Consider the following 27,280-nt stretch of genomic DNA (forward strand, 5'->3'; position numbering starts at 1 on the left):
ACCAGAGCCAGGTGTCACACCATTTTAGAGCATTGCCATGAATCTGTGGGAACAGGGTTTGCAAGCAGCACGGCTGACTGAGGAAACGGCATGCAGCCACTGGGACTTACTTGCTCTTGACTTGTCTTTGCCCATGAACTTAGGAAGACGGTATCTCGAAATCCTCTGGCTGTTCATGGGCCTTTGTTTATTCTAGCCTTCCTTCATGAAGTGGTCCTTTTGTCAGTGATATTTCTGATGGTGGGGGTGAAGGAAGTGTGTAGGAGAACAAAGAGGAAAACCTTTTTTCGGTTAGTGAGGCATATTTGCCTCTTTATATGTTTGTTTCCATCTAATCACATGTATAAATTACTTCTCTTAAAAAGCTTAAAAGTAGTTTTATTTGAGAGTAGGGACAGGAAGAGAGACTAACACAATAAACAGAGGGCAGAAAAGTAATTGTGTACTTATTGATTCATCCTTCAGGGAAAGGGTAGTCTTAGTAAGACAAAAAAGTAGGAGTCAAGGGATACAGATTCTGCCCCTTGTTCTAATATGGGGCTCCTGCATGACTAGAAAAGTCACCCCACCTCATCTCTGAAATAACATTACTATTTATCAGTGGTGTCTACCAAAAAGAATGTGGAAAATTTTTTTCATTTTTTTTGCAAATCATGTTGTGATATCTGGATGGAAATGCTAGACAAGTGCAGTGTTATTACTCTAATATTACCTACCTTTTAGGGAACTTACTACTGCGCTTAAGGTTAGGAAGGGAATAGAAACCTTGCCTTTGGTAGTTTCTGAAGGCATGATATCACTTCTGCCTCATAACGATTTTTTCCAGGATAGAAAAAGTAGTCCCATTTATTTCACCTTCCCTTTTTTTTTAAGCTTCAGTACTTTTTTTTTATTATTATTTTTTCTGTAAGATATTTAGCTATTCACCATCTTTGCAGTTTACAACAGTGGCCTGCCCTGAACAAACATTATAAAATTTCTGAATAAGTGCACTGTATTCTGAATAAAAACTTTTCATTATTATTATCATTACTATACTAGTTTTCTGTGTTGGCAACAGGAATAAGAAAGAGGACATCTGTGTAAGTGAGACAAAAGCGGGGAAAAAGCACAATGTGAAATATAGCTAAGTGGGAGTAAGAAACTTAAATCAGAGTGGACAGATTTAAACCTAACACTGAGACTCTATTTCAGGCAGGCAGTCTCTGCATATATCATCATGCCAATTATGCCTTCGGGAACACACACAGCACGTCATACTAGGGATGGAAAGGCTTTACAGACTCACGAATGTTGGTCTATGGCATCTTGCCACTACAGAAATTGAAGACAATAACCTCATTAAAAATAATTCTCACATTCTCCTTGCAGGTTTTGTTCTGGTTATTGGATTGGTGACTTTCTACCGCATCGGACCATACACCAACCTCTCTTGGTCTTGCTACCTGAACATTGGAGCCTGTCTTTTGGCCACGCTGGCAGCTGCCATTCTCATATGGAACATCCTTCATAGGCGTGAGGACTGCATGGCGCCCCGGGTCATTGTCATTAGCCGTACCCTGACCGCTCGGTTTCGCCGTGGCCTGGAAAACGACTATGTTGAGTCACCGTGCTGAAAGAGCGGACTTGAAAGGGGAAAGATCTCCAAGGAGATATGCATTGGAGTTGTTTTCTATAAATATATACTATAATTTAAAACTAAGGGTTGAAAGACATCAGAAAGCTCACTCTTGTGGGCAGAGGCCCTCAATTATTATTTGGATGGGCTCCATCTATATACATATGTATAAAACACATAATTTTTATATATATTATATTGCCCTCTCCCTCTGCTGTACAGCAAAGAATGTTGGATTGTCAGAATCCTGACAGAGCATCACAGCTACATGTCAGCAGGGTCAGCTTTAGCAGACACAGAGCGTATGCAATGAGAACGTAGAAAAGAGGCAGCCAAACTTCTCTGTCTGCATAAAGTTATCCTGCTCCCTGATAATAATGTAAAAAGCTATAGGAGACCAGTGACAATAGCTTTGGCATTAACAGGCAATATGAGAAAGCAGAAAACTCACTATAGAATTAGTGATGATTTTAACAGCTGTTTAATTTTCATGAATCTTCAGTCCTTCCATACACCCCTCTTCAAGGAACTTCTTATTAGCTGCACCACCTGCTCCCCAGCACAGCATTGTCCAGACAGTAAAAAGCAAAAGCAACTCTGACCATTCTAATTGTGAAGTGAAGGAATGCAGAAGAATTAAGTTGCATTTTTTCAGACACTTCTTTTGTATCCTGAGACAAAGGTTTGGGCTTATCCTATATGTAAACAGACATGCCATTAAAAATGAAAAGGGTACGCAGGTAGAACAGGCCATACATGTTGCTGAAAAATCTACTTCAGTGTTACAGTGAGGGCAAATATCTACAGAAGAAGGTTACATGGACTCCCTAATAATCACAGATACTATTAATTTACACTACTGGAAATTATTATTAAGAACAGATATTTCAGCCCAAAATTTATTTTCTTCCCAACTTGCTTTAACATTTGCTGTGACATTTTCAGATTAGAGTGCTGTGTCAGGACACCCAGCTCTTCGCAGCAATGCTCAGAAGCACCTAACAGTGAACACTGGAGAATGTAACTGCTGCTCAAGCACCCAAACTGGAGACTAAGACACATACACAGGACTTAAGCATGAGATTTAAAAAAAGACCTGCCTGGTAACTTAATAAGGTAGTGACATGAAAATAATTAGTACAGTTGGAATTAGATGTAATGTTTATAAGCCTGACCCTGGGAAGCACATGAGCTCACAGAACTCAGATGCACATAACTTTCAGGAAGAAAAACAACAGGTCAAAAACTATTATGCAGAAACACTTAGGATATGGGAACTAGAGGCAATGACAGATATTTAAGAACTCTAAGGATGCTACTCTGAGCACAGTTACTGATAGGTTTGAAGGACCATGAGCTGTGAATGTTACAAATTCTTTAGGACTGTTGTGTCGCTCCCAGCCGAGAACACTGCTTTTCTTCTTTATCATTATTTCCACCATACTTTCCGACACTTTGTTAAAATGTGATTATCAAGCTGGCTCTTGAGTTCTCTTCCGCACTCAGTTCTGATGTAATAAGAAACTCAACCCCAACTGCTGCTCTGCACCATGTTCAAAGTGAGCAACACTCTGCAGAGACTGATGCTCTAGAACAACTGCATTGTTCTAGACTATCAGGGTAAAATACCATAAAAATTACAAAGAGTTTCTTCTAGCAGTAGGTTTGTAAAAACCAACTAAGGTTTATATTCGTTCGCCTGCATTACTTTCTGGAAAATCTTTTCTAGAAATAATATGCTATTATTAATTGCAGGGTTTTTAAAAAATAAAATATTGGAATATTTAAAAGACATTATATTATTTCTTCTAATATTGCAATATCCATATTCTAATAATGTACATTTAAGTTTAAAAATCAGCTATGTGGTTGGTAAATTTGTAATACTCGGTATTACTGTGATTATTTTAGATGTATAAATAAAGTTGTGAATGTTCATTTTCTTCTAGTGATAACGTGAAATTTTTGCCATTCAGATATGGAATGAGGTTGCTTGTTATCAATTATTTTTTTCCCGTTTAGTAATAAAGAATGCACAGACCTTGCAACATCTCATAGACAAAGAATAAGCAAATAATACATTGAAATGTCTGTAAGATAAAGCTATTTCATCTTGTTAAAAATGAAAGGGAGAATGAAATCAGAGAGGAAAAATGTAAGGAGAATTTAGAAGGGTCAAAACTTCATACAAACTTTGAACAAAAATAAACTGTACCCATAAAGAAATAACGATACCTTTTTATCAGCTTGATGGATTTGAAGGCCTCATCCATGTCTCCAGCAGTCAGATAGAAGCTGAAGTTCAGTATGGCATCCCAGGTAGTCTTATCACAGTCTCCTAATCCAATGAAATCCCTCATGGGTCTTCTCGCAGCCATCTTAGACACCTTTATTGAGCCAGACTCTGCTTGTCCCTTCTCTGCTTCTCCTGACTAAAATGAGAATGTTATCATAGAAGTATCAAGTAGGTTGAAACTTACTCCTTCGCACATGTAATTAATTACATTATTTCCACTACAGCCCAAGTTTTCTAGTTGTGCAGGACCATGATCAATAGTGACAATAGTTGCAATGTTTCAGAATTTCCTAGAAAATGCCCCAAAATATGGAACATTGTAGAAGAGATTAGGATATCGTAATGAACATTCATAGTACCTCAAGTGATAGTTTGGAGATTGGTAAAATACCATAGGAGAGCCAGTCTCCTACTACTGTAGTCATTATTATTATTTGTTATATATTATAATTATGGCTATACTAGCAACTATTATTTTAAGCCCCCAGATTTCTGGAGATTTCAGATAAACATTTCTCTCAGGGTAGTCTCTTCTCAAAAATGAGTCTGCTGTTCTGAAAGTTAACTATATAGGCCAAATTATTTTATTCTTGCCTTCATGTGAAACTTAGGAACACTAAAGCTCAGATTCAAACCCTTCCCCATACAATTGGCAGTTCTGGAGCTTCAGTGACACTTTCACCAGTCATTGAAAAGCAGCTCAGAGCAAGTTAACCATTATTCAGAAAAATGATAAAGTAAATCATCAATATCAAACGATCTGTCTAGAGCGTAACAAGGAAACTTTCACAAGCTAAACACAGTGGAAGATCATCTGAGTCACGAAGGACCTATATACTCTACCAATATACTCACATATACTCTACCCCACTTGTATAGTTAGATGAGCTAACTAAATTTTAAGGTTTACAGAAGCCAATAGAAACCGCATTATATTACTACACAATTAAAGTATTAGATATAGTAAAAGATAAAAATCAAAAGTGCAAATGCATTTGAGAATAATTTGGGGAATTTTTGGAATGAGGACAGAAAAGACATCATAATGAATAAGGAGAAAACCTGGAATGAAACTTTGTCAAAACAGATTTGTTGCATCAACTCAATTTGCTATATTTAAAGCAGACTGTTCATATACTAAATCATGTTTCCAAAATGAATTATTATATAACAAGTAACTTACTAAGATACAGTAAGTTACTGAGGGAAGAAAAAGGAAACAGAAGAGAGAAAAGCAGAGAATGAAGAGGAGCAAAATAATGCAGATACTTACAGGTTTATAGACACAGCCCCTCCGAAAATACAACTAATGGCAGCAATAATCCATACAGAGTTAAAAGAGGAGGGGGGGGGGAAAAAGAGACATAATATCGAAGTAAAATAGCATGAGACATGATGGGGGAAGTGTTAAAATAAATATTAGAAAATGCAGCAGATCACCTTTGACCTTTCAAATTAAGAAAAAGGAAAGTAAAATACAGTTCAACTCTAAAACCTAGATCTGCACAGGAAGAGTGACAACAGTCAGTTCTTTCGAAAGGGGCTAAATTGCAAAGTACTGCTTTAAATCAAAACATATGAAGTAGAAAAACATCTAGATACTTTCTGTTTAACACTGCTCCTAAACTACATGAAATTAGATTTACGTGATCACACTGGTCTGCCTTTTTCAGAAGTTTTAGAGGATTAGAAGTCTAATCAATATTAAGTTCCTGCAGTTTTTACAAAAGTAAGTGTCTTGGTAGAACAGACAGACTCTGTTAAGCTCCCCCTACAAGAAGGGAGCAGTGCAAATCATTATCTTAACAGGCACTAAGAAACTCAGGTCAGAGCTTAACCAGAAAACCAATCTGTAAGGTAATAGGCTTCATTTCTTCCAGTATGCATGGAATTGTGCAAGGTATTACTTACGTAAGATGCAAACAATTTTGGATTCATATTCAAGTTTAAAAAGTTAAAGCATGCATTGCTGGTATTTGTAGCATGTCGGCATTTGGTGATAGTGCAAGATGGAAATGGGTTGCTTCTGCTGAAGCTAGTAGGAAATGTCCCCTCTTATGGCCTACGTAAAGTTGACACACACATCCCCCTTACTTGCAGCAAGCACAGTGACTACATAACGTAAAAAGAGACTTTCTTGCACGTCCCTTTTTTAGTTGCATTCCCCGGTAATTACTGCACTCCTATGCTTGTACGTAACATGCAGTTTGCAACACCCATGAAAAGCCAATTGAGTACAATTTCCACAATACTGCCAAGTACATCCACATTGGAATTATCTTTATGTCATTTCTACATGTGATGCAGACATTTTGCAGACTCATTTTGGCTAAATTTGATCGTTATGCAGTGAAAAGTCTGAACTTATAGGAAGGGAATAAATTGTGAAAGATTTCCTCACCTTTTTTGCAAAGTAATAATGCGGCACCTCTATACCCAGAAGAACCTGGTAGGATGAAGGCAATGGAAAGCTGTCATGAAGCAAAAGGCCATGCTCTTCAGTACTGAAGAATGATATAATCCAAACGTCCACCTGGAAGAGGAAGCAAAGCATTGTTTTGGTTTTATGCTGCAATATCCTTCTTTCGTTTTGTTTTTATTTTCCATCTTCACCTGACAGAACCTTCTCTTGAAAATAATGTCATACACATTCACACACTTGCACCCGATGGAGAGGGCAGAGCTGCATGGTTTCCCCCTACAGTAAGCAGCCAACAATTCATCCTACATGACAGAATGTTCCTGCTGCAAAGGGACCTCCACCTCTGCCTTTCAGGGACCACCTTCACCAACCATAAAGAGGGGAGTCTCTAGCCACAGGTTGCTACTCTAAAAGTCTCTCTGACAGATCTGACTCAGGTCAAAGAAATAATCCCAACTGTTTTCAACATTTTTTTTTAAATACTGTATTATTCATATTAGAATTTCAGCAGCTCACTGACTGCTTTGACTTCCCAGGGAATATATCAGCCATTTAAAAATAGTTTCTGTAAAAGCTTAAATATTGACCTGACTCAAGTAAAAAGCAAGCATTCATTTCCAACTAAAGTTAATTGGACTTCTCATTTCTTAAAGGCTAAGCACACAGTTAAATGTTGTGTTGAATAAGGGCCAAAAAGTAAGTTGCACTCCTTTTATATATATATTTTTTTTCTATTTTATGTAGAAGCCAAACATTTTTATTTGTTTACATTAGGAATATTAGGTGGAAGTGTTCCTCTCTGCTGGAAGATCCTAGCAAGGTATTCTGAGACATCCTTATAACATTCCTCCTCTCTACATCGATCCTTCCACGATTTTTCCAAGGTTGATTCAACCAACACAAAACCAAGGAGCTTTCTATCTCTAGTTGGGAGAGGTTTAACTAAAATCATGCACCAATCAGAAAACTTTAATTCAACATAGACATTTCAAATCAATGGAATATTTATGAAGGACAGGCAGTTCTGTACAGACAAAACGGTAAGGACTGCTACAGGCATATTAGCAGGGGAAGCAGGGAAGAATTGTTGGTCTGCTGAAACAAATCCTTGATTAGATCACTTCTGAGCAACAAAAATGATACCTTTTTTTCTAATGTAAAAAAGACTGTAAAATACAATTTGGGGGGTACCTTAAAGATATACAACGTCTGTCCAGAAAAGCAGATAGTAAGAACTGTGTGGGAAGAGTATACTTCACTGTTCACCTTAACAGTAGGGTCCCTGTTATTCTGTCAAATTAATTCTTCCTGCTAAAAGTGCACTCAAGATATAAAATTTGGATTATTGTTTCAAAAATAAGAGTGTCAAACCTCTAGATTATCAATTCACCCATTACTGTCACTTGAAAAACTGCAGTCCAGATAAAAGCTTGCATTATGATCATCCTCAAAATTCTAGCATAGATAAAGAAATTACCTTTTTCTTCATCACTGTATGCACGCTAGGGCTAAAACAGCAAGCTAATGTACAGTGACTGCCTGAAGCCACAGACACCAAACACGTACTTTCGCTACTCATTTTTGTACAAGATAATGTATTCTACCTACTCCCACATCCTTAATGAAGGACCAATGATTTATTACTTGGAGAGGAAGAACTCCATGTAAAGCAAGGTAAAACAAAAAGACCATACTGTGCTCTCAGTCTGTTTTTTCTTCTGGTCTGGAGATTGTAGGCCTGTTTCAAGTATTGCTTCACATACAAGAAGTCTCGGTTCACTCTGGTCCCAGAAATGGCAAGCAGGGATGTGACTGTGCAACTCTGGATACTCCACAACAGACCTACAAAAAAAAAAAAAAAACAACCAAAAACCAAGAAAAAAATGTAGAAAGGGAGACAAAATAATTCTAGCCCATTCAGTGCACGAATGTAAATAAAGGACTAACCAAGGGATAATTTTCAGATGATGATCAGCTATCTATACCAGTACCTCTGCATTGTAACATTAACCATATACACCTCCCTACCTCCTAATACTTTATACATGGCAATGCCGCTTTTAGTTTGATCTGCATGCATTAACCATGACTATAGAACATAGAGCATTTCAGTAGAAAAAAAGCTGGTACCTCCACAAACTGTTTGTAGTTGTACAGGCACCCAAAATCTGCCTCCACTAAGACCACATGTCTGACAGAAATACTTGAACATCCTTCAAGTGATCTACCTTAGTGACTGCTACCGGTGTAGGGACTCCAACTTGGAGACTACCTCAGCTCTGTCTTCTTGTGGGATTTTACAACCTTCCCCAAGGTTGCTTATCGCCAGCACAGCTAGAAATGCCCAGCCAGGTTAAAGACAGCTTGAGTACACTGATGTGCATTTAGATGAGCAGTAAAGAGAGAGTTTCTAGCACATATGCCTCACATTCAAATCCAGCTAAGCAGCAGTCATAAGAGATCACAACTAGACAATAGTGATTAAACTGATGGGAAAAGAAATAAGAAGAAATTAGTTTATATTCTCAGGCAACAGATCTCTCTCTACTGAGAGCTCAGCAAAGAGACTGGGCATGCAGCGTGACTGATGCTCTGAACTGCCGAACTTCTCAGTCCTGAGGGAAACTCCAGAGCTGCAGCTGAACCTGACCTGCAGCTGGGGGATTTCAGTCTCTAGATACGCCACAGTTCATTCGCCCTCCTCAGTACTGTGCTTGAACTTCTGGCTGTGTATGAAGAATTCTGAGACACAGTGAAATAGCACATTAAGCACAAGGACAACCCCTGCAGCCTTAGCAAAGTCACTCTCTGGCAGCAGTTTAAATAAGAAACATTTTACTGCCTCCTTTGGGCATTTAAATACTACTTCAGTGCCGGCCATGTTAGGACCCTAGACATACAGCATCAGACTATTTCAGCAATAGCTTAAGATTCTTCTGAAAAAATACAGAGTCTAAATAGGTGTCAGATTTTAAAAAGGAGAGAAACCAAAGACATCATTAAAATATTTTTCTCATTTGCTGTCACCACTGAAGGGTGGGAAGGACTGGAGTAGGGCTAGAAGGCAAATTAAGGGAGAGATTCAAAGGGATGTAGAAATACACAATGTCCTATCCATGCCACTGAATTCAAAATAAATTACTTGCAAACTGAAAAACAATATTTGTGTATAAAACTTGGGAGTGTTTAGATTCTGCCTCAGGAGGAGAGAGAAAGTGAAGGGGAAGAAGGGTAGATTATTCTTTTCTGGTGAGTTTACTCATTTGAATTTCAAGATACTCTACAACGAAGGACAGATAAATGGACTAGTCACACCAACACCATTTAGCATTTAAATACCAGTGAAATAGCATTACTAGCTTGTGGTGGCCTCTGTTGGGCTACACAAGATACTACACTTGAAAATAACTTACTACTTATTATTACACTGTTTGCATAACTGACCAAGACATTAGGCCCCAAATTCGCAAGATTTTTCTTTATTTTGAGATCAGGATCCTGATTCCAGTCATAAATTAACTCTACACATACTCCTGCAATGCTTAATCATCCTCCTCTCAGAGACTTCTTGAGCCAGATGTGGCTTCCACATATCTAATAACTCTCACTGCATTTCTCTTCTGTCAATTTGTCCAATACCTCCACGAACCCTTCCTTCATCACCTATAACTTCCTTTGGCAACTTCCTTCATAATCTTTAACTTCCTTAGCGCAACTGCATGTTGTCTGAAGAACCGCCTTCTCCCACTTATTCTGAGCTTGCTTTCCGATACTTTCATTTGACCGTTCCTAGTTCATGTATTGGAAGAGACAGGGATGCAGGCTGATTGACATACAATGCACCAGTTTTAATTAATTCTTTAGAAATAAAATAATTAAATTCATACAAGCTCCTACACAGAGACAGAGGAATACCAGTATCAAGGTATTGCTTGTCTTCATAGGGCAGATTCCCGTCTTAAATCCGTAAGTAATACTCCTCGAAATAAAAGCTTCTTACTTGTCAATGCCTTGTCCAGAAGAAAGCTTCTCTCTACCATTTCCCTGTTCAGCCTTGAAATCAAAGAGCGTAAATTTGTCCATTTCAACATCATAGAAATAGATCTTGGAATCCATATTCCCATCCATCTACAAGAAGGGAAAACAAAAATTGCTGAAGCATGCAGGAAAAATTAAAAACAAGGTAAAGTTCAGATGATATGTTTATCTCATCTAATTCACGCTCCCAGTTTTGTTTACTGGTAATTACACAAGAATATTCTTTGTAAGAAATATCAGGAAATTTCTTGCTGTTTTTCTGTTCTAGCAATTTAGTCTTTGATTTCTTCAAAATGCTACAAAGTAGCTTTTGTACTTAAAATATTGCTTCCTTTTCGTGGTTGTTCTTCTCACCAAATGTACAAAACTTTAACATAGTTTAATTTTAGTGTTTAGTTACATGCTTGGACATGACATTTCAAGACTCCATACACCGCACAGAACATGCAGGTTTATTTCTGAGAAATGATCTTGTGTCTTCAGTAATCTTCTTGAAGTGGACCAGTCGTTAACTGATGGTCAGGTCCTAGGATGGTAAGTGAAGAGCTTTGCCTCACCTTGCGAGCAAGGATGCTGACTTTATTGCCATTAGCGTTGCACTTGACAGATGCAATGCCTCCAAGGCCAGGAAATAGCTCAGAGAAATTCTTGCTATTGCAGTGCACTTTTGCCTCTCTGTGGAAAGGAATAAATTTCAATCATATGGTGGCAAGCAACTTGCAATACACGCATCAGCCAAAACATTTTTCAAATTATGGGTAAGACTTTTAAAAACAAACTATTTCTACCTTATGACACCACTGCCCCAGACTCCAGCTTCCTCTCCAGAGAATTGCTGTGACCTGCCTTTCTTTCAGGAAGAAGTTAATGAGACACTCTTTCCTCAATGAAACAGCAAGAATAAACTTCAATGCTTTTACAGGATTCCCAAAACAAGGCCATACAGCAGGAACATCCTACCAGAATTTTGAATTTAGAGGTCTGGTTTTCCTACATAAGTTGAACAGTACCATGAATGTTGAATATAGCCCATCACATAAAAGTTCTGTGTAAGCAAAACACACTGTGAAGCAGAAGTAAACAAATGTCGTTGGCGGAGTGGTATTTATGTCATGTTACCAGTCACTTTCGCTCCAAAAGTTCCAAAAGACTGTATCAGCTACAGGCTAAACACACACCATCACCCCCCTCCTTCCCCTGCTTTTTTTATTATCACAGAAGAATCTTACTGCTGGTATAGACACAAACTTAGCCATCATTCAAAAAAGAGGACAAATCTCATGACTCAAAAGAATGCGATCGAAAGAAGTGACAGTAATTTAGACCCATAACAGAAGCCCATGAAAAAAATCTTTGATTCTGTAAAAATAGCATTCTTGGGCTACATGTTTAGACTTCTCATTTATTTTAAGCCAACTATGTTTGCTTTGAAATTAAAGAGCGCTATACTGTCATCATTTGAGAAGGGGTTATTTTCATTACTAGCCACAAAAATTTAACATTGCATCCAAGTGTTAAGCGACTTTTTTTTTCCACTATCAAACACCATAATCCAATATTTGTGCTGTTACAACCTGCCCAGATTCAATAACCTTCAAATTGTGTCCCATGCCGAATCTGTGCCATCTCAACACAGGTAACAAGCTTCCAAGTAGGTAACTAACTAGACTTTAGCATTCCTCTGGTGACAGTATGTAAGGAAGAACAGAATCTGTTTCACTCTTGAGGTTTTTCAGGTTTTCAAAATTACATTTGTCATTAGCGATAAATTTTTGAACTGCAAGTCATGTCAGGCACGCATGGGAACACACAGTCAAGTTTGAGCAAAGTCAAGAAAACTTCTGTCTTAATCTAAACAAGAGGAAGAACAGAGTGTCCACAACTCTAGGTTCACGTCCTCCATGGATTCACTGAATCAAGTTTGTTGATTTATTAGGAGATACGAGACCTAACTTTTTTTTTTTTCTTTATTTCAGCTCTTCTGAGATTAAGGCCTTGGTCAAGTTATCAGCAGAAACATGTGACATCCTTGTCTTGATCCTCCATAAATTCTCCACCCACTTTCAAATACACACAAATATCCCTCACAATATCCCCTTCTAAAAATTATTATTATTATTGTTACTCGTGCCATGATTTGTCCAATAATTCTTCCCTTGCTTTAGGGATAGGCTGCATGTATTGTCTCAAGATTTAAAGTGGCTATCACTTTTCCACACATCAAAACCAACTAGATATTCCCCCCATCAAAATATATGCTCAACTTTAAACAGATATTTTTAAAAAGCTTATTAATACCTGCGAGAGAGATCAAAGATTTTAAAGTGAGCCAAATCAGTTCCCACAGCCAGAAAATTTCCACAGACATCCAAGAGGCACGGATTCCCCTCAGCTTCAGAGAACACCAGCAGCTGTTTAACTGTGCCCTGAGAAGAAATGTGTAACACCAGGTTTGTGTGTTCAGAGTCTAACTAGAAGGCAATTATTTTGTCACCAAGTTAAGTAACTAACTGCTGAACTTCTATGTTAGACAAATCACTGCCAGCAAAATGCGACAAACTACACACAGACACACGCACACAAACACAGTCTCTACAAATGCAATGTGTTTCAAGTTGAAAACTAGGTGTATAGCCTCCAAAAAAGTAAAAAATTTAGATGTATCCTTCCACAACAATTTCTTCTTCAATAATACAACTTTGTCGAACTAAGAGGGATACAGAAATACAAGTCCCTGAAAGTCCTTTAATATACAACTGCAAAAGTACATTAAGTCAGTCCTTATTGTGATAAATCCCACCCATTCCTGAATATAATATTTATTTCTTAAATAAAATTATGTATCATAGAACTCTAATAATTAGATTTCTCTTCTTAGTTTTCACAGACTGGCAGATGCTGCAAAGGTTAAGCAAAAGGTTTTGCAGGAACACACAAAATGTGCAGGGGGTATTTTTCATTATCTTATAAGAATATTCAGTATGTTCATTTTGCTATCAGTAATATACATATACATATTCAACCTGCATGCAATTTTGATCATCTTAAAGTCTGCCCCTTACAGAATTCTGTTTTCTTTTATACTTATTAGTTACACTGCAGTAGCATTTAAAGTGACAGACTTTTTAAAGAACACAAAACGTCAAAGATCTTTCTGCCGAAATACTCAAAATATTTTTTCTATGACAAAGGTAGAGTTAACAGATTTACAACACATCTACTTAACTTCTAAGCTGTAACACCAATCTTTGAAAACAATAAGGCATATTTGTCACTTCATGGTTTCATCATCACCATCCCTACCTGCCAAGTGCGGACCTGGACCCGATGTGGCTCAACTGTGTACAGATTTTCTCCATGCATGGACAGAACTGGAGAGTCACAAAGAAAAGAGCCTGGAACAATCACAATAAAGGCATCATTACAATAAACAGATTTTTAAAAAGTAAAAAAATTAAAAGAAATTTTGACTTAAAGCATTCCATTTCCACTATCTTGCATCAAATCCATTTTTCAATCCATCGGTCTCTACTGATTCTCAAACTCCTTGGGGTCGCAACTTTCTTCCATTCTGCCACTACAGCCAAAAGCTGAGACTCCTACTGAAAACAGGTGTTTTGTACACTCTGACCATGATAACAAGCGGGAGCGGAAGGGGAAAGAGTTGATACGGGGAGTGAAAGCAAGAAACAGACTAGTGCAATGTGAGGTTCCGTTAAGAGAATTCATTCCTTCCTTCTCTGAACTACAGTTGAAGAGTGATAAACGAATCTGTGTCAGAAAACAAGAGTGGCTCTTAAATAATTTCATGAGTGTTGGAGACTGCTGGGACCTTGGTGGTAGTAATGCATTGATTCAGCATGGGAAAGTTATAAAATCAATGAGCAAATACAGACAAGACACCTCCCAGAAAACACTTGATGGTTCTTAGAAGACAAAGCCTAAACTCTCAAGATTTTGGATGGGATTGATGGAATTCTGCACAATCTGTTTCTCAAGGCAGAAATATTTAAGGAGAATTGATCATACAAAAAACTAATTTACTTGACTTCGCTGTAGACACAGCAATTTATGGGACAGATTTTCCTGATAGCTTGACTAAAACCCACTCTGTCCCAGTTCCTATGTAAGTGCTACGTAACTTTGATTACACTTTCTCCCAAGCAAAAAAAAATAAGTCTTCAATAGCCTCATCATCATGACCTATCTGTAGAAGGCAACAGGAGCTACGGCTACAAAAGTAGGAAAAAAAATTCTGTTCTTGATCAACTGCTGGAATGATTTACTTAAAAAGAAGCAGCCTTATCATTGTATCATGTGTTGTGCAAGGCCCTATACGATATGCTAGCTCTGAGGATACCTTTCAAGTCTAGGTGTGACAGTCAGGTATACATCTAATCTGTGGGAAACAGCAACAAGATGCTTGGTTTTGTCAAGGCCAGTCACACACTTGGGTACCTTAGGAACTCTATGAATGAAGTACATTTAGTCTTTAGGTACTTCCAGGACTGGGTCGTAGCTGAACAGAGTTTAAGAGGATATGTATTTTAATTTTATGCCTACAGATGCACATCATCTTTGGTTTTACCTCTGTTGCCGCACTGCTAGCCATATACAGGAATAACAACATATTCTGAGGTTAACACACACATTATATCCCAGTATATTTAGTAAATAAAGCACAGATGTAGGAGTTGGTACTTGAGTTCTGGCGTTGTTGATGTTTTTTATACCCTAGTCTTTCTGTTCTGCAAAATGGGAAACACTTTGCACTTCTTATTAGAGTCCATCAGCTATCATGAATGAAAAGAACATATAACTGGAGGAAGAGAAGCATGCAACTCCGATCAGTGTTCTAAGTCCTACCTGCACTTTTGAAGGTATCTCCTGAGCGCTCAAAGACACTAACTTGCTTCCCATTCCAGAATACTACAGCATCCTAAACCAAACAAAAAAGCAACAGAATATATACATAAGTTTATTTTCAAATCATACACATGCACTAACACTCCAAGACCTTCCACACAATAGCCACCATTCACTAGTTCCTCTGTGTATTAGGTTGGAAGGCTTTTGGTAACCCAAAATTTCTCTTGTCAGCACTCAGAGAGTTACTGAGTCACTGTGTGATCCGAAAATCAGCTCCACCACAGCATCATTGCTACCATCATAACAATACTTCCATTACACAATAAATTTAATATAAAAAAAAGGGTTATATTAAAGACTTAGAAACTTTGGTCTCCATACACCTAACTAGGCAAACAGGCAAATAAATGAAAAAACAAACAAACAAACAATTAACCTTAGTAGTGAAGACTCCATTAACATTCATATCAACATGAAGACTGTGTGTGGTTCCTGTGCTGAAGATGGTCACATTGAACAGGTTGGGAGACACTTGCACAACAGCCACTTGCTCATGAAAATGAGACAACATGGCCTGCTCACTAAGGATCACCACAGAGCTGATGATGTTCACTGCCAGCAGGTTTTTTTGGGAGCTCCACTGCAGACAATGGGAAGAGAAAAAAAAAAAGCCACCACACAATTTCATCTAAGATCTTGAACAGTCACAGAGTCACAGAAACGTCCCAAGACAGATGACAAGGGTTAGGATAGAATAAACATTTTTATACATATACAAAGTTCTAATATCTAAATATAACTATAGTCAAAGACTAGGAATTCTTACAGATTCTTACTATTATGCTTGTTATGCAGCTCTTCAGAATCCCTTAGTCTAAAGGAGGAGCTGTTTTTTAAATTAAACCCACTTTTCTTTCCTAAGATACTATGGCACCACCTTACATTTACCACTGCAAGAGAGCATCACGTATTTAAAGAGCTTAATAATGCTGCGATCTGTAAAAGCAAGTAGCATGCATAGTTTCTTTTTGATTACCATATTCATTTCTGCAGTTTTGACAGCCCTTTCAGTCAATGTAGTTCAAATTCCCTAAGCAAAGAGTGGATATCAGATGGATAAATAAAGGGATCCAAAAGTACACTTCTCCCCTTATAGAATCATAGAATGGTTTGGGTTGGAAGGGACCTTAAAGATCACCTGGTTCTAACCCTCCTGCCATGAGCAGGGACACCTTTCATCAGACCAGGTTGCTTAGAGCTCCATCCAACCTGGCCTTGAACACTTCCAGGGAGGGGGCAGCCACAGCTTCTCTGGGCAACCTGTGCCAGTGTTTCACCACCCTCATGATGAAGAATTTCTTCCTAATATCTAATCTAAATCTGCCCTCTTTTAGTTTACAGCCATTCCCCCTTGTCCTGTCACTACACACTCTTGTGAAAAGTCCCTCCCCATCCTTCCTGTTGGCCCCCTTCAGGTACGGGAAGGCTGCTGTAAGGTCACCCCGGAGCCTTCTCTTCTCCTGGCTGAACAGCCCCAACTCCCTCAGCCTGTCCTCGTAGGAGAGGTACTCCAGCCCTCTGATCATCTTCGTGGCCCTCCTCTGGTCCCACTCCAATACATCCATGTCCTTCTTATGTTGGGGGCTCCAGAGCTGGACGCAGTACTCCACGTGGAGTCTCAGGAGAGCGGAGTAAAGGGGCAGAATCCCCTCCCTCGACCTGCTGGCCACGCTTCTCTTGATGCAGCTCAGGATACGGTTGGCTTTCTGGGCTGCAAGTGCACATCACCGGCTCACGTTGAGCTTCTCATCCACCAGTACCCCCAAGTCCTTCTCCTCAGTGCTGCTCTCGAGCCACTCTCTGCCCAGCCTGTACTTGTGTTTGGGATTACCCTGACCCACGTGCAGGACCTTGCACTTGGCCTTGTTGAACTTCATGCGGTTCACGCAGGCCCACCTCTCCAGCCTGTCAAGGTCCCTCTGAATGGCATCCCTTCCCTCCAGTGTGTCAACCACACCACACAGCTTGGTGTCATTGGTAAACTTGCTGAGAGTGCACTGAGTCCCACTGTCTATGTTGCCAACAAAGATATTGAACAGCACCGGCCCCAGTACCAACACCTGAGACACACCACTCGTCACTGGTCTCCACCTGGACATCGAGCCATTGACTGTAACTCTTTGTGTGCGTCCATCGAGCCAGTTCATTATCCAATGAGTGGTCCATCTGTTAAATCCATGTCCTTCCAATTTAGAGACAAGGACATCATGCAGGACTGTGTCAAATGCCTTGCACAAGTCCAGGTAGACGATGTCAGTTGCCCGTCCTTTGTCCACCAACGTTGTAACTCCATCATAGAAAGATACCAAGTTGGTCAGGCACGATTTGCCCTTGGTGAAGCCATGTTGGCTGTCGCCAATCACCTCCTTGCTATTCATGTGCCTTAGCATGGTTTCAAGGAGGATCTGCTCCATTATCTTGCCAGGCACAGAGGTGAGGTGGTAGTTCCCCAGGTCTTCCTTTTTTCCCTTTTTAAAAATGGGGGTGATGTTGCCCCTTCTCCAGTCAGTGGGGACCTCCCCAGACCGCCATGACCTCTCAAATATGATGGAGAGTGGTTTGGTAACTTCGTCTGCCAGTTCCCTCAGGACCCGCAGATGCATCTCATCAGGCCTCATCATAGAACAGTTTGAGCTGGAAGGGACCTTTAAAGGTCATCTAGTCCAACCCTCCTGCAATGACCAGGGACATCTTCCACTAGACATGGTTTCTCAGAGCCCCGTCCAACCTGACCTTGAATGTTTCCAGGGATGGGGCATCCACTACTTCCCTGGCAACCTGTGCAAGTGTTTTACCACCCGCACTGAAAAAATTTCTTCCCTATATCTAGTCTGAATCTCCCCTCTTTTAGTTTAAAACCATTACCCCTTGTGCTATCGCAAGAGGCCCTGCTAGAAAGTCTGCACCCATCTTTCTCATAAGCCCCCTTTAAGTACTGAAAGGCCGCAGTTAGGTCTTTCTGGAACCTTCTCTTCTCCAGGCTGAACAGCCCCAACTCTCTCAGCCTTTCCTCACAGCAGAAGTGTTCCAGCCCTCACATCATTGTTGTGGCCTCCTCTGTACCCACTCCAACAGAGTACTGGGGGTTGCCCTGACCCAGATGCAGGACCCTGCACTTGGCCTTGTTGAACCTCACGAGGTTCACACAGGCCCATTTCTCGAGCTTGTCCAGGTCACTCTGGATGGCATCCCATCCCTCAGGCATGTCAAACACACCACTCAGCTTGGCATCATCTGCAAACTTGCTGAGGGTGCCCTTGATCCCACTCTCTAGGTCATTAGTGAAGATATTGCACAGTACTGGTCCCAATACGGACTCCTGAGGGAGAATGACAGGTCAGTAGTTCTCAGGGTCCTCCTTTCTACCCTTTTTAAAAATGGGTGCAATGTTTCCCTTTTTCTAGTCATCCACGACTTCACCTGAGTACCACGACTTTTCAAATATCATGGAGAGTGGCTTGGCAACTACATCAGCCAGTTCCATCAGGACTCTGGGATGGATCCCATCAGGTCCCATAGACTTATGGATGGTCAGCTTCCCCAGGTGGTCACAGACCTGATCTTCTCTTACAGTGGCAGGGACTTTGCTCCCCCAAGCCCCATCTTGCGGTCCATTCACTCAAGAGCTGTGGGAAGACAGCCTGCCAGTGAAGGCTGAAGCAAAAACATTGCCGAGTAGCTCAGCCTTCTCCTCACCCACTGTTACCAGTTTGCCAATCTTGCTCATCAGGATGGTTATGCTTTCTTTGACCTTCCTTTTCTGGCTGACACACCTCTAGAAGCCCTGCTTATTATTCTTTGCGTCCTTTGCCAAGTTCAGCTCCAGTCGCACCTTGGTCTTCCTGACCCCATCCCCACACAACCGGGCAGCATCCTTATGCTCTTCCCAGGTTACCTGTCCCTGCTTCCACTGCCTGGGCAGTTCCTTCCTGCCCTTTAGTTTGACAGCAGGTCTTGACTCAGCCATGCTGGTCTCTTGCTTCCTTTCCTGATTTCTTACACCTGAGCATTGAGAGCTCTTGCTGGAAAAATGGAAAGCGTCCTTAAAGGTCTGCCAGCTCTGTTCTGCTCCCTTGTCCCTGGGGGTCCTATTGACTAACTCCTTGAACAGCTGGAAGTTTGCTTTCCTAAATTTCAGGGTCCTGACTTTAGTTTTCGTCTGACTCTTCACTCCCTCAGGACTGTGAGCTCCACCAATGTGTGTTCACTGCAGCCCAGGCTGCCTCCAAGCTTGATGTCACTGATCAGCTCACTTGTGGTGGTGACCATCAGGTCCAGTATCACATCATCTCTAATAGGGATGTCTACCTGGCTTAAGAAGTTATCCTAATGCTCTCCAGGAGTCTCCTGGATTGCCTACAGCTCGCCATGCTACTTTTCCAGCAGATGTCAGGGTGGTTGAAGTCCCCCAGCAGGACTAGAGCCTGCGAGTGTGAAGCCTCCTGGAGCTGGAGGAAGACTGTTTTGTCAACAGGCTCCCCTTGATCAGGTGGCCTATATTAACACTAACCACATGGTTCTTTCTGTTGCCTCGGTCTCTGTTCTTACTCCTAAGCTTTCAACCTGCTCGTGGTTATTCTGCAGAGTCAGCTCTTCACACTCTATCCATTTCTTGACATAGAGGGTAACCCCTCCACTGCTCCTTCCTCGCCTGTCCCTTCTGAACAGCCTGTAGCCATCGATAGCTGCACTCCAGTTGTGAGATTCGTCCCACCAAGTTTCAGTAACGACAACCAGGTCGTAGCTTTCTAGCAGCACCATGGCTTCCAACTCCCTTCTGCTGGAAGAATCTCCATGATTCAGCTAACTCTTTTTCAATGAGTTCTATGAACGTTATCTTTCTCTGCTTTTAAGACTGAAAAATAGCACCCACACAGAGCAATTCTAAAACTGAAAATACCTTACAAAACTCAATGGGAGAAAGATAAGATCTGTTTCCAAGACAGCTTGCAAAGACACAGTTTCTAACATGCAGCTGATGAATTCTATTGTTAAAGTAATGCCCCATTTTCTTTCTTTCTACACTCACAGTTAAACAAGCGTGTCTGACATATTATTTATGTTTATTCCCACCACAGGATGATTCTTTTCAGAAAGCAGTGGCAACCAGCTGACTACACGTGAACTCTTGACACATACCACGTTAGCCAGAAGCGACCGAAACTCCAGTCTGACAGCTATAACTATGCGTGGGGGTGCAGGGGTGCTACTCCTGTGCTGCTACACACCATCGACAGTGCTTCTTGATAAGCACAGTCCATAGCTCACTGCACAGCTTCAGCACAGAAGCTACCCCAGGGCTGGGCCAGGGAACAGGCAGAGGGGTTTGGGGCTGGTTTTTTGTGTGTGTGTGGTTTTTTTTAATCTGCCAGAGACCATTCATACAGACATACTTTCATAAGCTAGATAAATTAGAAAGTTTCTCGGAGCTGCAGAAAATCCCTTCAAAGTATGTGATTTCATCTTATTCAAGAGCATGAACTAAGAAATAAAGCTATTTTGCAAGGTTTGTTTGGGGTTTTCTTTTTAATGGCACTTAGTTACAGTTAACTAGATACTATGCTGCACAACAGATGAGCCAGAGTGCATTTCCCAACCATCTCTCTTTTGAAGCCACCATATCAAGCTGAAAAAAGATGAGGTTGGCAAGGAGTCAAATGAACTTATTGCAGCCCTTTGACCTCACCATGGTATATGGCTTTCTATTCCGAGTTTTGCATGGTAATATAGAAAAAGCCTTTTATAGGAATTAACAAAAGATTCCATATTAAACCATTTAAAAAATATTTTACAAAATATTTTTTCGAATGCAGAGATTACAATAAAAAACAATCTAGAGTTTCCATAATTAAAGACAACTCTCTAACATGAGATAAAAACACAGTGATTGTTGGCAATTGTTTGGCAATGCTTTTGTTTATGCTAACAAACATTGGGAACAAGGTGCTATTTCTGGACAGCACTCCATATCCTGTTATCTGGAAAATGCTTGAATGGTCAGGCTGACAAACACCTATATCTCTTCCCTTCCCTCAACTTACTAGCAGATGTATGATATACTAATGGCACGCACTATTTCCTATATCCTGGACCTTTTGTTACTGAAGCATCTTAACAAAAGATTTGGGTTCTTGACTTATAACAGTACTTCTGTTTTAATTGTGTAAGTAAGACTCTAATACAGACTCTTGCTATATGCCAATCCAGAAAGGCAAATGCCATTGCTTTTTAATACTTTCCATTCTTTTATGAAAACAGAATAAAAGAAAACATAAAATTACTTTCTCTTCAAAGGCACTAGATATATAAAAAATAATGGTTGTTGTTCTCACATATTAAGCACAGCAACAGAATAATCTAAAGCTATAATAGAAACTCTAAAAAACCTGGAAAAAAAACCTTATAATAGAGCATAACAAACAAACAAACCAACCAAAAATGCTGGAGAACCTAAAAGCACAAGCTTTGCCTTTTGGCAGAATGGTGGTAGTCAAAAAAAGCTATCTGTTACTGTAAAACTTTTAAAATTTAAATTTATGATTGTAATGCTCAGCATTTCTCTTTCGTATATATCAAAATGCTCATAAGTATAGAGAGTTTAAGCTTACTGTGACCAATGAAAATATTATAAATAGATAAAAATGCTGCACCCTGACACTGAACAGACAATGGGTTAAAAAATAAATATTATGCTATGTACTATCATAACCCAACAGCATTAAAAATATTGTAAATAGCAGCAGAAATGTTTTAAAGCATTGGATTTGCAAATTTGTGAGAAAAAACTTATCATCCACATCTAGTCTGACACTGTCACACATTAAAAAATTATCTAGCAAACTAAATAACATTTCCTGACAAAAAAGCAACTGAAAACATCATTTTGTGTGTAAAAATATAGCATTCCCTTCTAGCTGGCAGACTTTCTCACCAAAATATATTTGGTTGTAAATACATGTTTATATTTTTGCAATTATCAGTAAGAGCAAACTTTACACTGAGAAAGTAACTAAAAAGAAGAAAATTATCTACAAATAAAATCACTTATTTAATCAGATTTTCTTGATTGCTATTTTAATAAATGTATGTAAATTTGACATTTCTGACAATCTATCTTTTCCAGAAAATAATTTCAGGGTGCTGAATCCAAAGGGTTTGTCAATGAGACATATAATGAAGAGATGTTTGGATTTAAGGATGATGCCCTGACCCCCAGACAGAGAAATGTATTTGCATTTCAGTCTGTTATCTTGCCGAGCATTTCAACCCTACCTGTAACAGAATAGCTACAAACAGGGAATATTTCTGCCCATTTCAATTTTAAAAGTTACTTGATTGGGATGGTTTTTCCTCCTTCTGAAGGAGGACCAGCCTCTACTGGTGCACATGTATGTGTGACAGAGATCATATTAATCTGTTTCACAAAGATGATCTATTCATCTTACATTTGTGAAGTCATACTAACGTGCAAGAAGACTCTGTCCCGTCTTACCTTTATCTGAGTGACATTTCCTTCAAGTTCTGTAGGTGCCTGGAGCTTCCACTTCTCCTTGCCCTCCAAAGCCCGCATGCTCTGATCGGATCCGGCTTCTTTCCTCCACATAGCTATTCTCCCTTTGTTAGTACCAGCTGCTAAAAGACCTGCCATCCACAAACCTTTTAGGCATTTCATGTCTTAAACTTCAGAAAAACAAACCCACATTATACAGAGTAGCAGCCAGCCTAGCTCTGGTTCTCAGGTACTGAGAAGTCACCTTCTAGCAGCACCTATTTCTTTGCCTTCCTGCAAACCAGCATCCTAGTCCTGAAATGGAGAAACTTTCTGGAGAAACAACTGGAGAAGTTTTATGTGGCAAGGCACATTTTCAAAGCTACCAGATGAAGTTATCTTTTAAATGTATCAGACAATTATTTCAACTATTTATTTTTGAATAGCTAATTTTGTAGTCACCATGGGCAAGTCATCATTGAAAACCATTCTAGTAGACACTAGCTATGCCTACACTGGCACACACAGTGATGTATAGGAGTAGCTCTGTAGAAAACACCAGTTTTCAGGACTTGACGACCATGCTATACAGGTTTGGTGAGTTCTACTTTGCATTAGCTCTAGTGTGGGCTTGTAAACTGAATGCCCATAACACGCTGGAGTGCATTAGGTGTACTCTGGCAGTACTTGTACCAGTTCAGTGTTATCAAAGGGAATCCAGCTTGTGTGCCGGAAGACAACTCCACATGGAGACAAAGCGTGGTATCAAATGATCTCATTGTACCTTCAAAAGCGCACTCCTGATCTGAACTAAAACACTTCTACATCACATACTGTTACTGAAACCCTCAGCAACAAGATACACATATTGAAATGACTACAGCGCATTGAGGCTTGAGAAGGTTTAGGATCCAGAGATCACAGCTGCCATGTTATTTCTCACCTTTAGCACTGCAGTAAGAAATACAGTTAATACATTCCCCTCCCTCAAAGCCAAATTGCACATCTGGGGAGAGCACATAGTTCTCGTTTCGATCCAAATCCCAGAACCTAAGGTACACAAAACAAGAGCGTTAACAATGCTTTTCCTTCCAGGTGTCTTGCTAAACACAGTCAATAGGATGCTGTATATGGCATTAATTTACTATTTCCATAATGCCCACATCATTCAATTTTTAAAATTAAATTGCAAGCAGCTGTCTCTGGAATGTGAATTTCTTAACAATCTCCTTCCTTTTCCTTTGACTTTTTATTCTGCAGCATGTTTTGTGATATTGTCCTATGAAGAAAAGAGGCAAACCCAGCTTTAATAATGAAGGAAGAGAAAAGAAGTGAGGTCTAGCTGCAATTTTCCTCCTCCCTACTTATGCATCCCCCTCTATTTTAAGAATATTCCTTGGTTAACCAGTAGTCCTTTGGATTCCAGATTTATTTTCTAGAACTAAATATGGTCATCGAACATATTCCTTCTTGATACTTGGTCTTTAGCACATTCTCACAAAATTAACAGATGATTTTGTCTGATAGCAGCAGATAGAGGCTCAAGAAAATGAACTACCGATGTTAATGGCACATGCCCCTCCCCCAAAAAACTTAGAGGAAACAGGTACAGCATGTCATAGTAAAGACAAGAAAAATATTAATACTTCTTTTTTAAAAACTACAGAACACAGTAACACAGCAACACGGCAAAACAACATACTTAAAGAACTAGGGGTAGAAGTAACCAAAATACTTGTCTTGTATCATAGTAACAGAGAAGCGTCCTGAAAAGCAAGCGCTTTTTTTCGTGTTGCGGATGCTATGACTATTCTAAAAATCAGACAGTAACAGTGGAAAGAACAGCAAAGTGGCTTTTTCACATATTTTCAGAAGAAATCAATAACAGCACTCAAAGGAACAGATTTGTGTAGTACTGCCTGACAAAATAAAATAACAAGAAAGAAAGATTTATAGAATTAGTTTTTGTCCTCAAGGAAACAGATTTTTCATTTAATTCTCTATTTTGAGAGACAAAATTAGAAAGCATTGGGAGTTGTTTCATTATTGGTAAAAAAATCCCAAACAGCTCAGTAAAATATTCAGTGCATTGCAGACCACAAACCTTTTAGCTGGCACTTCTCCTGGGCAGGTGGAACAGCTTTAAAACAGGATTCTTACCTGATGACCGTCTCACCTAGTGCTGTAACAACAAGGCTATGGTCTATTAAAATGATGTCTGCAGAATGACCCATCTTCCCACTCAACTTCACCTGTTAACCATAAGTAAATAAATAAATTTTTAGGTAGGAGGAACACACTGAAAGGCAGTAGGCATCTGAATTGCGTAGTTCAGCTAAAGTCTTAAAATATAACTACACCTGTCTGCCAGTTCAGATAGACCAATAGTTTCTTTCGGGCAGTGATCACCACTAAATGTATCAAGTACATAATGTATAAATTTAATAAAAGAAACCTTGTAGTCAGTTAATTAAGTAGCTAAGGAGCAGTTTTTTCTCTTGTATTAGATCTTCTCTTAGAATTTGATAAAAAATGCTTTAAAATGTGAAATAGCAAATCTTACTTCTAGTCAAAAATAATAAGAAGTGGACACTCCTGTCATACACGAGTGCCCAGTCTTTTTCGATCTTAGATAAACAGAAAAAAAAAAAATCTTATGAAGGTGAAGGTTTGTATTCCATCACCGCAGGCAGTATTCTCCACCAGTACAGTATTTTATTTGAGCCAAGGTGACAATAAGAGCTGGATGAGGTCAGTTTGTTTTTTGCCCCTATAAAATACTTTTGGGGTCACTATGTTATGATTTTTGATTCTGTGACTCGGGCATTGTTATTTCTTAAAAGCTTCATAGCCTTTGCAGCTGTGATGAACAGTTTCACAATGTGAGAACTAAACCACCTTTCACATTTGCAGACAACAACATCACCAAGGGAGGTACTGTTCCTACTAATTTGAAAGACAAGGCAGCTCTGAGTGACTGATGACAATAAAACCGAAGACGCAAATTATCAACTAATTATCCACAAGACATTTTAACAAATATTTGATTACACTGTAATTTTCAGTTCTTCTCTAATTCACTGAGACAAGGTAAATGAAGTGCAAAAGGATTAACAAAAGGTCAAAATGAAAGAAACCAAGAAAAAACGGGAAGGCAAGATGAAAACCATCTGTGCAAGTTCAATAACATATCACTCTGCTTCTCAGGTAATACCTTGATGAGCAAATATATGCTCATTTAAAAGTGGAATAAAGATGAGAGTTGATTCATTTGTAAGCAAAAAAGTGATAATCAGAAGCCTTAACTAATTCTTCTAAAGACTAAACATTGCAACTTTACCCTGTACTCTGACTCTTACCTTCATGAGTTCTTCTGCCTCTCCCTCAAGAGTAATTGCATGTAAGGACAACTGCAGGTTCTCTGTTATTACAACTAAAACCTCTCTCTTCTCAATGAACAGAAGCTTTTGGACCAGACCGTCTGTGGACGATACATGCCTTGTCTTTCCTTTCTCATTCACATAATGCACAGAACCTGCAGTACACAGAAACAAGGTGTAGTTTTTAGTTAACGGTTTTTAGCTACAAAAATCAAAGTTACTGCTTTCTACCTTAATAAAATATTCTTCGAGTGCTGAAAAGGTAAATATAATCACAATTCTTCTGTCTTCTAGTTTGTCTCAGGATACACACTATGACAGTTGAACAGAGAAATAAAACAAAACTTCTTCACCTTTTCTCTATCTAGGAAATCCAAAGGGGAATCATTTAAATGGCATCATTTAAATAATTTTAAACTAAAAGTAAACTTTCTGCATATAGGTGCATGAATGATGGCTTCTGAAATCTTCAGTATGAATATTCATTTGCGAAAGAAGAATGGTACAATTCACAGCAGAGACTAGATTATAGAAAACTGGGGATAAGCAGCTGTTCATTGTTCAGAAGCGCTCCACTACACACACTAAATACAGCTTTTCTACATGAATTTCACAAGCAAACAGGTTACGGGTTACTGTCTTTCTAAGAACACTGACAACATAGTGTGTGACTTGGCAACTATAGCACATATCAACAATTTAAAAGCCATTATCATCTGGTTAAATTGTAATACTGCATAAATCATGCACAGGTCTATCCAGTGAAAAACCCTAGAATTAGTATTTACAGAAATCACCCAAAAAAATGGAGTCATCGAAATCTGACAGATCTCATGTGACACACACATACATAATTTCGTAGCAAATCATGATATTATATAAATGCAGCATTTCAAATGAGTGCAAATCAAAAACCCCATGAAATGAAAAAACATTTTCCCCCAAAAGCTGAAATAGAAAACACAAATGTGTAAGAATGAACATTAAGGATCCATGCCAAAATGTTACACCCAGGAGGCAATTTGATGTACCTAATTAAAAAGAATGTTTTCATTTCCAACACTCTTGCAAATACATTATCATCCTCTACATTCCAAGTGTATAAAAA

General features: G+C 39.2%; 2 protein-coding genes across 4 annotated transcripts in view; one reads left to right on the top strand and one right to left on the bottom strand.

The window, feature by feature from the left end:
* TMEM204 (transmembrane protein 204) overlaps nt 1-3,785 on the top strand; it is a 31,425-nt gene extending 27,640 nt beyond the window's left edge. The window contains exon 3 of the mRNA XM_009939184.2: nt 1,372-3,785. Within this exon, the coding sequence (XP_009937486.1) occupies nt 1,372-1,616 (245 nt within the window). The 3' untranslated portion in view covers nt 1,617-3,785. The remainder of the gene's footprint in view (nt 1-1,371) is intronic.
* The window catches only part of IFT140 (intraflagellar transport 140), an 88,762-nt gene that overhangs the window by 45,183 nt on the left and 16,299 nt on the right, over nt 1-27,280 (bottom strand). The window contains exons 6-19 of one of the 3 annotated variants that reach the window (XM_075436233.1): nt 26,152-26,327; nt 24,953-25,044; nt 23,736-23,842; nt 22,796-22,944; nt 15,680-15,883; nt 15,241-15,313; nt 13,678-13,769; nt 12,673-12,800; nt 10,932-11,049; nt 10,337-10,464; nt 8,031-8,178; nt 6,316-6,447; nt 5,188-5,220; nt 3,854-4,050 (exon numbers count right to left, since the gene is read on the bottom strand). In XM_075436233.1, the coding sequence (XP_075292348.1) occupies nt 3,854-4,050; nt 5,188-5,220; nt 6,316-6,447; nt 8,031-8,178; nt 10,337-10,464; nt 10,932-11,049; nt 12,673-12,800; nt 13,678-13,769; nt 15,241-15,313; nt 15,680-15,883; nt 22,796-22,944; nt 23,736-23,842; nt 24,953-25,044; nt 26,152-26,327 (1,777 nt within the window). The remainder of the gene's footprint in view (nt 1-3,853; nt 4,051-5,187; nt 5,221-6,315; nt 6,448-8,030; nt 8,179-10,336; nt 10,465-10,931; nt 11,050-12,672; nt 12,801-13,677; nt 13,770-15,240; nt 15,314-15,679; nt 15,884-22,795; nt 22,945-23,735; nt 23,843-24,952; nt 25,045-26,151; nt 26,328-27,280) is intronic. The other 2 variants (XM_075436235.1, XM_075436234.1) reach the window with 2 other exon arrangements.

Source organism: Opisthocomus hoazin, chromosome 15 (genome assembly GCF_030867145.1).
Source record: "Opisthocomus hoazin isolate bOpiHoa1 chromosome 15, bOpiHoa1.hap1, whole genome shotgun sequence".
Taxonomy (NCBI): domain Eukaryota; kingdom Metazoa; phylum Chordata; class Aves; order Opisthocomiformes; family Opisthocomidae; genus Opisthocomus; species Opisthocomus hoazin.